The sequence below is a fragment of the Arachis ipaensis genome, chromosome B2, assembly GCF_059453495.1.
Source record: "Arachis ipaensis isolate K30076 ecotype BB chromosome B2, ASM5945349v1, whole genome shotgun sequence".
Taxonomy (NCBI): Eukaryota; Viridiplantae; Streptophyta; class Magnoliopsida; order Fabales; family Fabaceae; genus Arachis; species Arachis ipaensis.
In genome coordinates, this window is record NC_142437.1 from 102,059,339 (window position 1) to 102,077,076 (window position 17,738).

Here is a 17,738-nt window from a genome sequence, read left to right on the forward strand (position 1 = left end):
GGAGTTTCTTCGTGTATCACATCCAAATCTAATGTATGGTAGTGGCTGGGTACAGATAATAACTCTTGAATTGGATGCGGAGTAGACAAAAGGTATTGAACTGATCCACCAACAGGAGTTTCTGGTATGAACTCATTATTGTCGTCATCATCGTCATCCACTTTCTTGGCTATCGGCAACGTACTCTTCGTCGGATTCCTCATCCTCAACGTCTATGTCCTGCACGGGACTAGCACAGTGCAACAGTCGTGGTGCCAAAGGAGGGTCATTCGATACAAAGTTCGAGCCGCCAGAACCACCACCACTAACATCACGAACCTCCGCAAAAAGTTTCATCACTTGTTCAACCATAATTCTCCCGTCACGTCAAACATTAGGCGTACATGCTCATCGCCATCGAGCTAGAACAGACGAGACCGAAATACACTATTTTTCTATCGATGCTAGCATCCTATACCCAACTCTACCAACCTCTTTTCTCTCCCCCATTGCTGACGTGCGTCAATATCATACTCTTTAACTCGGACAACAAATTTGCTCTTCGAGTTCAGAACAGTGTAGGACTCTCACACTCAAATATATTCTCACTATCATTATTTTTCATCAGACAGTTGGAAGACACCATCACAACGAAGAAACCATTACCACTAGACAATTTTTTTAGAAGTTTTTTGAAGAAAACGAAAGAAAAGGAAGAATTGAGAGATTTGTGTGGAATACCATCGATTTCCTGATCTTTTTATAATAGGTTGATTTTGTCATATTATATCTCGTTTATTGTGTAAACATTTTACATTACCACGTATCTTGTTTACAGTGTAAACGAGATAAATATGACCATATTTCATTTACACTATGTCCATGCTTATCTCGTTTATAATGTAAAGTAGTCCCCGCGAAGCTTTCGGGAAGAGGGGTAGTCTTGTGCATAAGCATAGCATTTCTGGTCGAACCCGCTCAACCCAACTAAGACGAACCGAACCTGACAAACACATCCTTTTCCTTTTGGGAGGGTACTCCGAGTAGTGGTTACCTCGTAGGACCTCGACCCACCTACTTGGGTCTTGTATGGATATGCAGGAAGGGGAGCTCCTAGGTGTGTGTAGGGGCTGTGTTTGTTCGCGAGAATGGATTCCTCGTCAAGTCAGTTTGGGGGGTGTGGACACACTTGCGTGAATTCGAGTAACGGCTACAAGGGAGAAATCAAAAGGAAACTGTACCCAACTAGGGATGGACGTAAAGTCGTAAGCTACCGAGGGTACGGATAATCGTCCACGTCTTGTTGTGAAAAAAAAGCCGCCCCGCCACAGCGGGCGGGTTGGTTCCTCTGTCGTCGCCGGGGAGCTCTTGGTGAGGAGACCTTAAGCGAAGTTGCTATAACAAATGGGAGGATCAACCCGTTCAGTAGAATTATAAAGAAAGACTGTTGGCAGCAGGCAGAGACATTTCTTTGGCCCCCTTAAAAAAAAAAGGAAATGCGGGCATGGTTAAGCTCGGTAGAGGGTTCGAGATGAGAATAGGTCCTGTCTTTAAGATTCAAATAAGAAAAGGGTTCCAAACCTTTATGCATGCACCTTTGTATAAGTGCTGCATACAAGTTCTGGCCAGGATAAATTGGAAAAAAACCCATTTGAACCGCTCACATCACAGTAGTAGTAGCATAAAGCTGTAAGTCGGGAGGCAGCCATAAATAAAGGCTATTCACATCTCTCTAGATATCTAGAGAGAGAGATCCACTGTGTGAGCAACCCGCATAATAATAACAGGACGTTACGTGTGCTCTACAGGCCGCACTCCATCTTTCTTCCCAACGAGCCCTTTTTGTGATTTGGAAGACGGGCGTTGCGTTCGGTTCGAAGGGCATGGTTTTCAGTATGTCTCCAGATAAGGCCCCCACTAGTCCGGCTAGCTAGTGAGCGATTCTTTCGGGCGAGAAGTGGGCCGGGCCCCTATTCAATACAAAATGCGGGCCCGCAACGCAAGCTGCATTGTTTGCCACCACCCGAGAAGCAAAATGTTCGAGAGTCCAAGCTTAATATACATACATAGATAGTGGTCTAATGACAAAGGCCGGCGATGGAAGCTCGGGGCGGAGCCATATGATGCGGAAGTCTCACGTAAGGTTCCCTGAGAATGGAGTGGCTACCTACTGGAGCTTCGACCAACCACCATCGCTAAATTCCGCTTTGGGGCCACCCCTTACTCTATCATTATTATAGGGGTATGAGGCTCGAGATAAAGAAAGATCAAGGCAGCATATCCGTTTTTCCTTTATACTTTACTTGGATATGTTTTTATGCTATTAGCTATTCTGTTAATTCTTTTCCAAATAGGGACCGCCGATTTATAAATATCATTAACGACAGAATTTAGTGAGCGGCGTCAAATCTTTCTATGGATTGCTTCTTTCGTCGCTTTCGCCATCAAAGTACCTATGGTACCAGTTCATATTTGGTTACCCGAAGCTCATGTAGAGGCGCCTATGGGAGGATCCGTCATCTTGGCAGGAATTCCTTCAAAATTTGGAACCCACAGATTTTTAAGATTTTCAATACCCATGTTTCCCGAAGCAACACTTTGTTCCATTCCTTTCATTTATACTCCAAGCTTGATTGCGAGCAATGAATCTTATAAAAATTTCCTCGGGTCTCTATATATAAATTTATAAAAATGAAAAGCCCGGGTAGAAGCACAAGCAAAAGGAGAGAGGAAAAGTAGAAAAAGGAAGGGGGGGGGAAGGAGACTCGCCTCAATACTTCCCACTGGACGAGAGGTGCACCTAACCCACCTACCCACTCATCAATCACGGTGTTCAGCTGACTTGTACTGATAGACCCTTATAGTATTGGAATTAGGCGCCCATCTTTTTACTGTTGTTAACTAATCTCTTCAATGTTCGATTCTACTCTATGTTTGAACATTTCTGTGAATGCTATTCTGATCTAAGTGGTCCTATTCTGTGTCCCATGCTAGGAAGCATTATTCCTATTCTCATTTCAAATTCAAGAATACGACCGACACGATTGATTGGTTTGTGTGCCTCTCTTATTACTTTTTTGTATTTCCTTGTTCCTCGGATACAATTCGATCCTTCTATAGCCAAATTTCAATTTGTGGAAAGCCTTTGATGGCTTCCTTATGAAAACATCAATTTTTATTTGGGTATAGACGATCTCTCTTTTTTCTTTGTGATATTGACCACATTTCTGATCCCTATTTGTATTTTAGTGGGTTGGTCTGGTATGAGAAATTATGGTAAAGAGTATATTACAGTATCTCTAATTCGTGAATTTCTAATGATCGTCGTGTTCCGTATACTAGATCCTCTACTATTCTATGTTCTTTCCGAAAGCGTGCTAATCCTTATGTTGTGCGGAGTTGAGCTTACAATGTAAATAAGATAAGTCATTTAATAGAAATCAGTAAATACTCTCAAATTAACGTATATTCGTAATTAAAATATTTATTTTATTTATTAAAAATAATCCTAAAACTGATAGATGAAATTAGATATTTTTGAATTTTTTTTGGTATCTAGATGTTTTTGAAGATGCTATGAAAGAAACTGTCTTGACCAAAACATAATTATAATAGTAGAAAAATGGAAAAGAATTGTAGGCCGAAGCCCGAGTCTGAGCCATATAACAAAGGCCCATGGCCTAACAGTCTAATGCCGAAAACTCCAAGTTTGGAATACCAAAAAAAAAAAAAAAAAATCCAAGTTTCTATTCGGTACTTCTTCGTTGTTCACTTGTTCCTCTTTCCACTTTCCACCACTCTCCCGAATCCTTGAGACGCTTCCCGAATCATTCACGCGCTTGCCACACGAATAAGTACCCCCAACCCCTTCGCGTTCCCAAAACCCTCTTCTTCATTCTGTTCGTGAATTTTAAAACCCTATTCGAAGTTTTCCCTCTTTTCTTGTCTTCTACTCTTTCTTCAATCGAGCAACAATGGCAAAAGAAGGACCTAACTGGGATGGATTACTCAAATGGAGCATTGCTAACTCCGATGGAACTCGCCCCACTCGCAATTTAAGGTACTTTCAATCTCTTCTTTTCTCTCTAAGTATGTTCTTCTTGTTGAGTTAGCTCGTTATAGTAAGTTTTTCCCCCTTTGATGCAAAAAGGGAAGTCGATGTTTCAATATTATTAATTTATTTTTGCATTTTTTAATAGTATTGTTAATTTTTGCTTAATGGAGTAAAGTGGGGTTTTATGCTTTTAATCAATATGAAGTTATGAATGGAGAGCCTGAAGACTGAAGTTAAGAATCAATCAATCTATTCTGATTCTTTCATTGAATAATTTAGAAGCTTAGGTTGCCTTTCTTTAGGGTTTTTATTTTCTGTTTTTATTTTCAGTGTTTTCTGTTTTTAGAATTTTGCCAACACAAAAGAGTAAACAGGAGATGAAAACAGAAACAGAAAATGCTGAAAATGAAAACAGAAGATAAAAATGCATCACACCTTTATCTTTTCCCTGGCTTTTTTTTTTTCCTGCAAGGTCACGTTCTTTTATCAATGAAGAGATTGATATTGATATTCAGCTGATTAGGGTGCGAGTTTCTTGATGTTATGAATATGTTTCTGTTGTTGAGAGGTATCAAGGTTTCATGTTTTGTAGCTATGGTTTATACTTTATAACATGCATTGTTGCATAGTTGTATTGAAAATTCTAGTATAAATGAAAGGGATACATTTATCTTTTAGAAGTTGAATATGGATGGGGATGGGCCCAAATATTATGGTTTGCTATGTTGGTTTTGTAATTTTGAAATCAGAGGAATATTAGCATACGGTTGTAGACAAAGTTGTATACTCCTTTGTGAAAATTTAGTTAGTTTTGTATATTTTAAGAGGAAATTGTTGTTCTCTCCCACCCCTACAAAAAAAAAAAAAAAAAAAAGAAGCAACTTCTGCGATGGTTTAAAAGGGGTATATGGGTAATTTCACTCGAGATGATGATTGATCATTGAGATCTTAAATTAGGAATTATGACTTGGTGAGTTTATTTAGTATGGATTATGGAACTATTATGAAATATAGAACTTAAGATTTTGGATTATTACTATGATTCTTCATACATGGTTTATTTTTTCCCCTTCTTCAAAATAAAAATAAAATATATACAATAGGCATGCTATATATATCATAGGATTTCCCTCTACCGTTGTTCAAATGCCAGCCATCCCATGTCCTGGGATCCCAACCTCCCAGTTTAGGTGATGTCCGGGATGTGACAAGATCTGGGATTGGCTAGTATTACCAGGGTCTGATTTTGTTAATTTCTGTACTGTGTAGTGAAGAGGATCGGAGATGGTTTATGGAAGCGATGCAAGCACAGACCATTGATGTTGTAAAACGTATGAAAGAGATTACCCTTGTAATGCAGACTCCAGAGCAAGTCTTGGAATCTCAGGGTGTTACCCCTGCAGACATTGAAGGTATCTGACATGTGAAAGCTACATAAAAAATAAAATAAAATTTACATTTAATATTTTAGTGAGTCATTTTCTTTCTTTTTAAATCTTGTACTGACTTGGGGTTTATCTCTATTTTAACTTTTTTTTTTTGACAGATTTGTTAGATGAGTTGCAAGAGCATGTTGAGTCGATTGATATGGCCAATGGTGAGTCTTTAGGATGCTTATAAACTTGGTCTGTTGTGTTGAATAGGATAATGACACTGCTTAAGTGATTATTAATGTGTGAAGTACTTGACATGTGTCAGCTTACGCTTGATGTTCATATATCATCTTCTATGCATTATTCACTGTATGATGCTGTGTCTCTCTTAAAATTTGGGCAATGAAGGGTCAATGGTAATTGGTAATCCATTATTTGAGTTGTACCGGCTTTGCAAAAATAAATGTTATTCATGGTGTCATGACTCATGTTGTTTTCAGTTGATGTGGTTTTTGCTATGCTTCTGTAGAAAAATATTGTTTGTCCTCTTATTTTTCTATGTGATGGCACTGCCGAAGTACCATTCTTCTGTTGTTAACCTTAACATCATTCCTTTTCTATGATTTTTGGTGCCTGTCTTATCTGCGGCTGAATAATATGGCTCTATGCTTCTGATTGAAAGAAATGTATGTCTCACTTATTTTCCTGGTTTGTACATATTTCCCAGATCTCCATTCAATTGGTGGGTTGGTTCCGCTTCTTGGTTACCTCAAGAACTCCCATCCCAATATTCGTGCAAAGGCTGCTGATGTTGTAACCACAATAGTCCAGAATAATCCTCGTAGTCAGCAACTTGTTATGGAAGCAAATGGCTTTGAACCTCTTATTTCCAATTTCACTTCAGATCCTGATGTGAATGTTAGGACTCAGGCACTTGGAGCAATCTCTTGTATGTAGTATTTTTTCTTTTTAATTTTTTTTCCCCAGTTTTAGCATATTCCTTGTAATCTTCATGACGTGTTTTTGTGGACTACTTGACAGCACTGATTCGGCACAACAAATCTGGCATAGCTGCCTTTCGTCTTGCAAATGGTTATGCAGCCTTAAAAGATGCTCTAACTTCTGAAAATGTGAGGTTTCAAAGGTAATTAAGGTTTTTCCTGATGAGTTTGTTTGTATAGAAATTTGTAATTTACCATATGATATCCATATTATTGGTCTGTAATTACAAAATGGAATAAATCTACACTGAAGTGTGTGAAAGATTTTTGTTTCAACACTTCAGTACTTTAAATTCATACACTTCAATTTTTGGGAGATTTTCATTTTGAGACTCGAGTAAAAAGATTTAATGCATACATTTTAGTCCTTGAAAGATCAAATGCATGCAATTCGTCCTGAAAAGAGGTCTTTTTGTATGAGTATAAAGTGTATGTAATTTAATGTTAATGCTAGTTAAAATAGTTTTAGGGGTTAAGGTGTATCTATTTAATCTTTAAACAAAAACTCTTGGAACTACAGTGTTGATGTGCTCTTCTTTTACTTATTGACTATGCTTTTTTGATGCTCATTACTTGTGATGGAATCTAATACCTAATCTTGGTCAATTTTCAATTTTATAGGAAGGCTCTCAACTTGATCCATTACCTTTTGAATGAGAATACTTCAGATTGCAGCATTGCAAATGAGCTAGGATTTCCACGGATACTGATGCACCTTGCCTCTAGTGAAGATTCAGATGTCCGAGAAGCGGCCCTCCGCGGACTTCTTGAGCTTACTCGTGACAAAAAAGAAGTTAAAAATGAAGCTTCCACAGAAGACGATGAGAAAATGAAGCAACTTCTTCAAGAACGAATAAATGGAATCAGTTTAATGTCAGCTGAAGACCTTGGGGCGGCCAGGGAGGAGAGGCAGCTTGTGGACTCCCTCTGGAGCACTTGCTTCAACGAGCCGTCATCTCTTCGAGAAAAGGGTCTTCTAGTTTTGCCTGGAGAAGATAATGCAGCTGCCCCTCCTGATGTCGCCAGCAAATTTTTCGAGCCACCCCTTCGATCTTCGTCCGCAAACCCCAATTCCAAGAGAGAATCCAAAAGTGAAAAGAAGGAGGCTCCTTTGCTTATAGGGCCAGGGCCGCCTCCTCGGAACAGCGACAATCAAGGTAGTTAGAGTAATAGAAAATGCAAGTTTTTCAGAGGGATACTTGTAAATGAAGCTTTTGTCAACTCATTTTTCATTGTCTTCTACACATTCATAGGCTTAAGATTAAGTAGTGACTTCCCTTTTCTCACCCAGATTCTCCTTTCATGGGGTGTTCTAAGTTGATAAGTTATTATTCTCCCTCAATTTGATTTGTGAGTTGTTGCGCCATCTTGCTGTATGAGTATGACACATTCTGAAATTTTACTCGTCTTTCTCTTGTCGCGGTTTCACCTGATCCGAGGAAAAATACAAGAACCAATGGAATGAAAACTAAACTTTGTTATATACAAATATTTTTACATATTCTGTAAATCCAAAGTATTACATATTGGACCCATATTTTCTTTTTCAGATATTGATTTAGAAATAATTTCAATATATGAACTTGCCTGGATACTATACAAAAAGTTTCTTCTTTACATACTTAGCAAGGTTTATTTGTTTAAATTTTTTGGAGTTATTTTTGTTAATGTAAATTTTTAGATATTATTTTAATAGTTTAATTTATTTTTTTTTTGTTTTTATTTGTATAATATAATAGATAATGTAATAGATTTTATAAAATGAAATTTGCTTTTCAAATAGTACAGGTAATATTAGAATTTAGATTCTTAATATATGAATTAACATTATTTATAATATAATTTTTATATAATTGAAAACGTTAAGGTAAGAGATTAAGAAATTGATATTAGGTCGACTATAGAGGTGTTAGATTTTTTTACTGAAATGTCTCTATTTTAAAAATTATTTATGAAATTGCTACTGTGGCAACCGGTTTTTATTGTCAGCTATTGATTAGAATTTGAACAGGTTTAAGAAATCGAGTGAAGCGTGGCTATTATTAGGCTATGCTATTTCTTGTTATATATCATGCATTTTAAACATATTATATAATTATATATTATATTTTTTAATTAATATATATAGGTATTTTAAAATATTTACTTGCCAATGAGTAATAGCTCAAATGGCATAGTCTCTCCATACTCAATTAAGAGGTTGTGGGTTTGAGTCTCCTATTTTTGATAAAAAAAAAATTTAAAATATTTACTTAAATATTATTATTTTATTTGATTTTTATTTTTTTATATCCTTTCTTTTTTAAATAAATTAATTAATTTAATTTATAAAATTATTAAAAAATATTAAATAACTATTTTTATTTTATATTTTTAATATTTACTTTAATAATTTTATACAATTAAAAAAATAAATTTTAAAAAATGAATATAAAATAAAAATAAAATAAAATAATATAAAAAGTAATATTTAATTAAATATTATAGAATATATATTAATTAAAAAATATAATATATAATTATGTAATATATTTAATAAAATTTATAAGACCATTTTCAGTGAAAAATATATCTCAATTTTTATTTATGGTCTATTTATTATAAAAAATAATTACACATAAATTTTTATATGATAAATAATAAATAAGAATTTAAAATATCTCTTTTTTTTTTCATTAGAAAGAATTAAGTTTAGTTCTTATTAAGTTATTATAGTCAAACTTAATTAATTAATTAAAATAATTAAAATTAATATAATTATTAATTTTTTATAATATTATTATTAAAATTTGTAAATTAAAAATAATTTTTTATTATAAAAAAATTAATATTTAAAAAAAACTTAATAATTTTATAAACAACAATAATACACAATATATAATTCGAGCTTAAACTAATTTGTAATATTACTTAATATAAAAAATATAAAACTCTATAATTACAACATGCATCGTAAAATTACCATTAAGTAACTATTTATTAATTATTTTTTCACATGCAATTTCATAAAAAGGTCGTCGTTTTTCACTCATTGTAGATGTGTCAGTATTAAGTATTTATATATCAATTTTTTTCCTTTCTTTAGCTATTCTTTTTATTTCTCTTTCTTTTACATTTATCTCCATTTTTTTAACAGACCTTTAAATTTATAATTTTTGTTCCTTCATTGTTGTTTGAATTTGTAACTCCTTTTCTTTAATTGGCATAATCTTTTCTCTATGTACCCTCTTCTCTTTTCTTTTTTCTGTCCATTAATTCCTTTTTTCTAACCTTTTTAATATCTTTCATGAGAGAGAATTTTTTAACGATGAATGTTTTTTTTTCGCTAAGGTCTTCTGACATTTGTACTTTTTCTTTATCCTTTTTTTTTGTTCTTCTTTAGACTAGAATGTATTAGAGTCTGAGTGGATGGATTAGAAGAGCTACCAACACTAAATGAATCATGTGTTGATGCACCGAATTGAGTTAAAAATAGTAAGAATATTGGAGTAATATTTTCGATAAAAGTTAAATATGGATGAAAATGGATAATGTGGTCTTTATGAATTTTGATTATTTGGTTGAAAAATAGAAAATTGATTATTATAAAGAATTTGAAAATTGAAATTAGAAATATTTTGAGTTCGGACTTTAAAATATATTTGGTAGCGTCAAGTTTTGATTTTGAATTTGAGAGTCTAAAGTAAAGGTTAAGATTGTTGAGTATTTGAATTTTGAAAAAAAAATTGTAAGTAATTGAAATGAGTTGAATTAGTTTAAATTATTTTTTTGAATAAAAAATACTATTAAAATTTTAGTTTTATAAATTTAAAAAAATTAGAATAAATTATGAGAATATGAGTATATATAAATAATATATATAGAGTAATAAAATATAATTTATTAATAATAACAATAATATATTAACGATCGTATATTTTTATTAATATATATGTAACATATATGTAATGGTCATTGTTACGAATTTGACCTTCAGATTTCTCACTTGCGATAGCCTTCGAACCCGGATTTTCGGGTTCGAACCGCTTCTTTCTTCTAGAAGGCCCAAAATTGGCTTACTAGATTGTCTAACTAACATTCAAATTCGAATATCCCCTTTATATTGACTAAATAAGATAAGATAAGATAAATTACCTTCACCTATACAAAGGGGAGCCCCAGGCCCCCTCAGGTACGTCACTCACTCATTTCACACATCTTATACCTCTCAAATCTATTTTGACTTGGGCGTCAGAATGTCTTTGCAGGTACCACCCCCGTCGCTCCAAGAAGACGATCCAACAGCCGTTTCAACTCGTAAGCCTCTGATCCATCTCACAACACGAACCAGAGGCCTCCAGTACATTGGCGTCGTCTGTAAGGACTGCTAACTCGTGGCGGCATGACGGAGAACCTCGAGGAGCAACCCTCAAACTCACTCACTTGATTTCTTGCTTGTAACTGAGAGAAAAAGGAATAATGTTTCTTCAACTTGTAATCACCTTCTTAGTGATAACACTCTTTATATACCTTCGCCCTACTCCAACGGCAAAATTCCAAACCTTCCGAGCCCACAAAGTCCCGTCTCCCTTTAGTGGGACACCTCCACCTCTTGGACCCTCTCATCTACCACTTCCTCATCCATCTCTCCAAGTGCCATGGCCCCATCTTGTCCTCTACTTTGGCTCCATGCCCACCATGGTCACCTACGACAACTCTGTCGCCATGGTCCCCTTCGAATCTTACTGAAAGTTCATAAGGAAGCTCATCATGAACGACCTCCTCAACGCCACCTCTATGGCCAAGCTCAAACCCTTCAGGAGCCAAGAGATCAAGAAAGTTCTCAAGGTTTTTGCATAGATGCGGGAGACTGCCAAATCGTGGCAGCATGATGGAGAACCTCGAGGAGAAATCCTCCAGCCACCACCACAACTCAAACCTACGAAGCCCAACTCTTGAACTCCAAGATAACACTCCTCCCACCCAGCACCCACGGGAGGATAATAAGCGCAGTGTATCGCCAACCAACCCCGACCTAGTAACAACCAAGAGAGGACAACCGTCCTCCCACTGAAGCCCAGTCACCCGACGGCCTAGGAAAGAAGGCGGTCCAGATAATCCAAGAGCTGTACCTCAAGGTGCAAAACCTCGAAGGTCGAGTTACACCCAAAGAACAGTACCACCCGGAGCACACAAACCAAGCGACTTCTAGGATTTGATCTTACCGTGATACCAGGAACACCTAATGGCCTTCAAGGCTAGGATGAATCTAAAAGGAGCTACCGATACGGCTCGGTGCAGGGCCTTCCTGGTAACCTTAGCCGACCCCGCAATAAAATGGTTCAATGCCCTCCCGAACGGCTCCATAGCTAGCTTCCATAATATCTCCAGAAAGTTCATGGCCCAGTTCACCACCAAAATCACCAAAGCTAAACCCCCCATTAGCTTGTTCAAAATCACCAGAGACAAGACGAATCGACGAGGAAATACCTCGATAGGTTCAATGATGAGTGCCTAACGGTCGACAGACTCACGGATTCCGTCGCCAGTCTTTCTCTGACCAACGGCCTCATATACGAGGACTTCCGAAAATATCTCACCACCAAGGTAAGCCAAGTCGTGGCCTATGCACAAAAATTCAAAAAGTAGCAAGGGAATACAAAAACGACGAAGAGGTGAGTCAAGTCGTGGCCGCTAATAAATGGCAACACGGTACCTCGTAATAACCCGCCACCAAGAGAGACCCAGAAAGAATACCACAAACCCTTAAACACCAACCGACCACTCAGGATGGAAAAGTTCTCAAACTACACCCCCTTACTCGCTTCCATTATGGAGATCTACCACCAAATAGCGAAACGAGGCATCCTGCCAAAAGGATGACAACTGAAGGAATGGACAAGCGACAACAAGAGCCTGTACTGCGACTACCACCAAGGATACGGGTACAAAACCGAAGACTCCTTTGACCTAAAAGACGCCCTTGAACAAGCCATCCGAGACGGCAAACTCTCCGAGTTCGCCAAAATCATCCGAGAACCCAAAAGAATGGAAAAAGAAAGATCACCAGAACACGAAGGGCGCAACCTCAGGACATCACGACAACCATCCCAGGAAAAGCATGGAGGCCGACCCCTCCATAATCGTGAATGTCATCATTGGGAAGGACGCACCGGAAAAGTCAAAATAAGCACTGAAGAAAGATCTCAAAATCCTAGCCGTAAGAAACCAAGTACCAACCCCTCGGGTGCCAGAGGCGATCACAATCTCCCCTGACGATTGCCAACATGGCACCTCAGTGGAAAATGCCTCATTCGTCATCTCGGTGAAAGTCGGAACCGACATCGTGAAAAGAATACTAGTCGACACTGGAGTAGATTCCAACATCCTATTCAGAGGAGCCTTCGACAAGTTGGGACTCCGAAACCAAAATCTGCAAATCCACCGCAACGGAGCAACCGGACTCGGGGATAACTTTCTCAAACTGGACGGTTCCATAGTATTATCACTAACCATCGGAACCGGAAGCCAGAGAAAAACTATCCTTTCCGAGTTCATGGTCCTCAGAGACTCCACTACCTACAATATCATCCTCGAAAAGAAAACAATCAACGACCTATCCGCCGTTATCTTTACCAAATTCCTCATCATGAAGTTCCAAGCCGATAACGGCACCATCGAAACGATAGACGGGGACCGAAAAGCCGCAGTAGAGTGCGACAACACCAGCTTGGCCCTCCGCAAAAGATCTCGAGATGCAACGGGCATCTTCCTTGCCGACCTCGATGCACGCCAAGACCCGCGCAGAACCGTGGGAGGAAATGATGAAGAAGCAGAGCAGGCCCTTGCAGACGAAGTCAGGAGCATAGCACTCCTACATGAGCTAGCCCTAAAACAGAGAATAAGCCTAAGGTACAATCGCAGCACGATACGACGAGACTTCGGACCAGGAGACCTCGTCTTATGATGAAACGACATCGGTCCCTCCACTCCCGGAGAAGTGAAACTCACGCCCAACTGGGAGGGTCCCTACCGAATCAAGACAGTAATCGAAAAAGGAGCCTACAGGCTCAAAAGACTTGATGGGACCGAGCTCTTGAGATCCTTGAATGCCACCAACTTACGGCGCTACTATACGTAGAAACATCCTTCCGAAGCAACAAGATCGAGGTCATTTAAGACTATCTCTTTACCCTTTATTTTTTGCTTTTTTCGTTTTTATTTATTGCTTAAGTTGTCTAATCAAAACGGATATCCAAATAAGTAAACGACCACCCAGGAATCGATCAACCCGAAGCCAACAAAACGGATATCCAGATAACAGAACGAATATCTGAATAGCAGAACGGATATTCAAATAACAGAACGGATATCCAAAGAACAGAACAGAAATCCGAATAACAAAATGGATATCCAAATAACAAAACAGATATCCGAATAAGTAAACGGCTACCCCAGGATCGATCACCCCAAGGCCACACAAAACGGATATCCAAAAAACGGTGGCTCGGGGATCGATCACCCCGAGGTCAACAAAACATATATCAAAATAAGTAAATGGCTACCCGAGAATCGATCACCCTGAGGCCAACAAAACGAATATATAAAAAACAAAGTGGATATCTAAATAAGTTAAACGAATACCCCTAGAAATCGATCACTTCCGAGGCTAGTAGAATGGGTATCCAAATAAGCTAGATATGCAAAGTATTAAAATCAGCCTACCAAGAGGCCTAAAATAAGTTCATAATAACAGTCCAAAAATGCCACATAAAACAAGCATGAGCTGATGATCTTCCAACTCGCGGAAAGCCGAACTCACCAACATTCCGCCAATCGGCACAAGATGACATCACTTCCTTTTCAGGCCCTTCACGGCATCCCGATAATAGAAAACCAAACTCATCAACAAAAGTGGCGTTAAGGTCTAAGCTAATGACTTTCCAACTCACGGAAAGCAGAATCCACCAACATTCCGCCAATTAGCCAGGATGACGTCACGTCCTTTCCAGGCCCCTTACAGTCTCTAAAACTACAAAGAACCGAACTCCCCAACAACTCAACATTGGGACCAAGCAAACATGCTCTCATGCTCTGGGGACAACTGTTACGGATCCGACCTTCGGATCCCCCACCCGGGATAGCCTATGAACCCGGATTTCTGGGTTCGGACCGCTTCCTTCTTTTAGATGGCCCAAAATTGGCCTACTAGATCGTCTAACCAACATTCAAATTTGAATATCTCCCTTATCTTGGCCAAACAAGATAAGATAAGATAAACTACCTCCACCTATATAAAGGGGAGCCCCAGGCCCCCTCAGGTACCTCATTCACTTTATACCTCTCAGATCCATTCTGACTTGAGCGTCGGAGTGTCTTTGCAGGTACCACCCCCCATTGCTCCAGTCAAATAATCCGGCATCCGCTTCGACCTTTTCAATCCATCTCTCAACCCATACCGAAGCCCTCCAGTACAATCATATATTATTAATTTATTAACATATATGTAATATGTATTTTTATTTTTTTATTAACTTATCATATTACAAAATTTTATTTGATGTTCAAAGTTTCTCTTTATAGGGATTCCCTTCCTCGATCCAAGAGAAAGGACTCTCTTGGTCTTCCACTCTAACACACAAAATTTTACCAAAATTTTTATGTCAGAATATAGTAATCTCTTTAACGGATACATTGGAATTGCTCTAATATACAGATACATTGGACTTGCTCTAATATATCACAAGAAATAGTTAAACCTAGTGATAGTTAAACTGCTCCTCATCTTTCAAGCCAACTATTAAGACTTAAGAGTGATGGAAGGTTAAAAGAAAATGGTAAAAGTGTAGAGAAGGGTTGGACTAAGAGAAATTCAGAGTTTTACAAAAGAAAAAATAATTATTTGTGTTTATTAATTTTATGAACACTGATAAAAATATTCCTTAAAGAGAAAACTAATATTATACGCTTAAAATATGAATTTTATGTGACAAAAATATACAAATTTTAAATTTTTGTTGATTTTTTAATAAAATTTTTGAATTACCTTCGATCTTTATCCTTAACCTCAACTCCACTCCTATCCATTCTTTCTTAGATCTCAAATTTTCACAATCTTCCATTGACATTATATTAATTACCTTCTCTCTTCTTTTTTACTTTATCGCTGTCACTACTACTACCACCATGATAGCATCAACGTCAACTACTTCAACCCTTCTACCTAGCTATCAGCCCCACCTTTCTCTTTGTTCACTGTCACAACTATAATTACATTATCCTTTAAGAATAACAATCAATCAAATAACAAAAATATTTAGATTTTTATTTTTTTAAATCAAGAAAAGGTGGCGTCATTGACGACGTTGGCATTAATAGAGGAGAGACCGATGCCAATTGGGCTGCAAAGGACAAGGATAAAAATTAAGTCACAAAAATTGGAGGTGACGGGCCATCGCCACTGCCACCTCTCTCCCCCTCCTCCTTTGGCGCGTTTTTTCTCCCTCTCTGCTCTCCCTCCCAAACATACATTCCATGGTTGTTTCTCTTTTACACACACTTCATGATTTTTTTTTTTTTGCACACACATACACATATTCTATGGTTATTTCTCTTTTACATATACACACAACTTTCATGGTTTTAGTTTGTTTTTCTTTGTCTCGTTTTAATTTGTTTTTTCGTCTTTCTCATCTCTATTGTTATATGTTGTTAATGAAGGTATGTAGACGGTGACAATGGTGAAGTGACATAATGGATAATGAAGTACAATGCTAGAGTTGATATAGATTGCATGGTGTGGTGGAAAGAAAATAGAGTTTCGGTGGAGGAGTAAGATGATATTTGAGTGTTGAGTAGAATTGGAAAAGGAACATTTTATATGTTAGCTTGCAGGAACTCGAGTTGAGGAAGCCAAAATCGTTAGAAGAGAAGAGAACGATGTGTCTAGTAAGATTGGAAAATGTGACGGACCAAGATAAGAGTATTAGGATAAAGGACAGAATAATAGATAAGAGAAAAGATGATTAAAGTGGCGATAACGAAGAGATGTAAAAATTTAAAATATTGTGAATTTTATTAAAAAATCAACAAAATTTTTATGAGTATAACATTAATTTTTTTATAGATACTTTCGTCAGTGTTTACAAAATTCATGGATATAAATGATTGTTTTTTTTTTAAATTAATTTTAGAAGTCTGATATAAATGATAAAATAATGATAGCTGAAAAAAGTAGTGATCATTGAATTAAACTCAGCCTTAAAAATAAATAGAATACTATTTTTTTCTATAAATGACATATACTTTTAAAGTTTTCATGTATTAATTTTAAGAAATATATGGATAATACTATACATTTACATTCAAATAAGCATTTATTCGGCATATTAGATACTAATTTAAATTTAAAGAGCAAGAACATAAAATAGATGGAACATAGAAGTGAGGATTACAATTAAATTTAATGATAGTATTAGTAGACTAAGGCTCATTTTGAAGAGATATTATTTTTGAAAAGTATAAAATTCTTATTTTATCTTTGGTAAATTAAAAATATATATATTTGTCTTAATTTTGAAAATTAAGAATATTTTTGAGAAAATATATAAAAATGTTGTTAATTTATATTTTTTAAAATTAAAATATTTAATATAGCTTTATATATACTTATTGAAAAAATATTTTTGTTTTTATTTATCAAATGTATTTGTTATAATTTTTGAAAGATCATTTTTAAAAGACTAAAGTGATTTAGTAAAGTTTTTATTTTTTAAAAATAATTTATAAAAATTAGCTTTTAAAAGATAATTTTTTAAAATTTGTAATATCTATATTTAGTAAATTAAATTAAAAATAATTTTTAATAAACATAAGTAATAATAAATATATTTGATAAATAATTTTTAAAATTTAAAAATATTATAATAGACATTAATATAAAAATTAGATTTAGACGTTAATTAATACATGAAATTATATTAGATATTTTAATTTTAATAAACATAAATTATCTTTAAAAAATTTCGCTTTTAAAAATTTTAAAAGCAATTCTATTTTTTAAAAGATATAAACACACATATATAATTTTTTTGATTTATTAAACACAATTAAAAAATTTGTACCTTTTTTAAAATACAATCACCTCTTTTTCAGAAAGAGCTTAATTCACAAGAGTTATATTACCGAAGACTAAAGTTTGATTTGGTAAAGTTTTTCGAAAAGATACACATATTTTTTAAAAGTACAAATTTCTCATTTTATATTTGGTAAATAAAAATAATTATATACATTTTTTATAGTATTTTTAAATTTTAAAAACTATTTTATCAAATATAATTGTTATTATTTGTG

At 35.8% G+C, this 17,738-nt stretch overlaps 1 protein-coding gene across 1 annotated transcript; it reads left to right on the plus strand.

The window, feature by feature from the left end:
• The first annotated feature begins 3,669 nt into the window (after nt 1-3,669).
• On the plus strand, nt 3,670-7,917 carry FES1A (Fes1A). The gene is made up of 6 exons (XM_016328267.3): nt 3,670-4,039; nt 5,303-5,445; nt 5,580-5,630; nt 6,134-6,355; nt 6,448-6,550; nt 7,029-7,917. The coding sequence occupies exons 1-6, from the start codon at nt 3,954-3,956 to the stop codon at nt 7,570-7,572; spliced, it is 1,149 nt and encodes a 382-aa protein (XP_016183753.1). The 5' UTR covers nt 3,670-3,953; the 3' UTR covers nt 7,573-7,917.
• Nucleotides 7,918-17,738: the final 9,821 nt, after the last annotated feature.

Bases quoted from the DNA above. Each gene is read 5' to 3' on its own strand.
- FES1A (XM_016328267.3), top strand. From the start codon at position 3,954: ATGGCAAAAGAAGGACCTAACTGGGATGGATTACTCAAATGGAGCATT. The intron at 5,446-5,579 runs GTATCTGACATG...TTTTTTTGACAG, and splicing joins TACCCCTGCAGACATTGAAG to ATTTGTTAGATGAGTTGCAA. The intron at 6,551-7,028 runs GTAATTAAGGTT...TCAATTTTATAG, and splicing joins GAAAATGTGAGGTTTCAAAG to GAAGGCTCTCAACTTGATCC.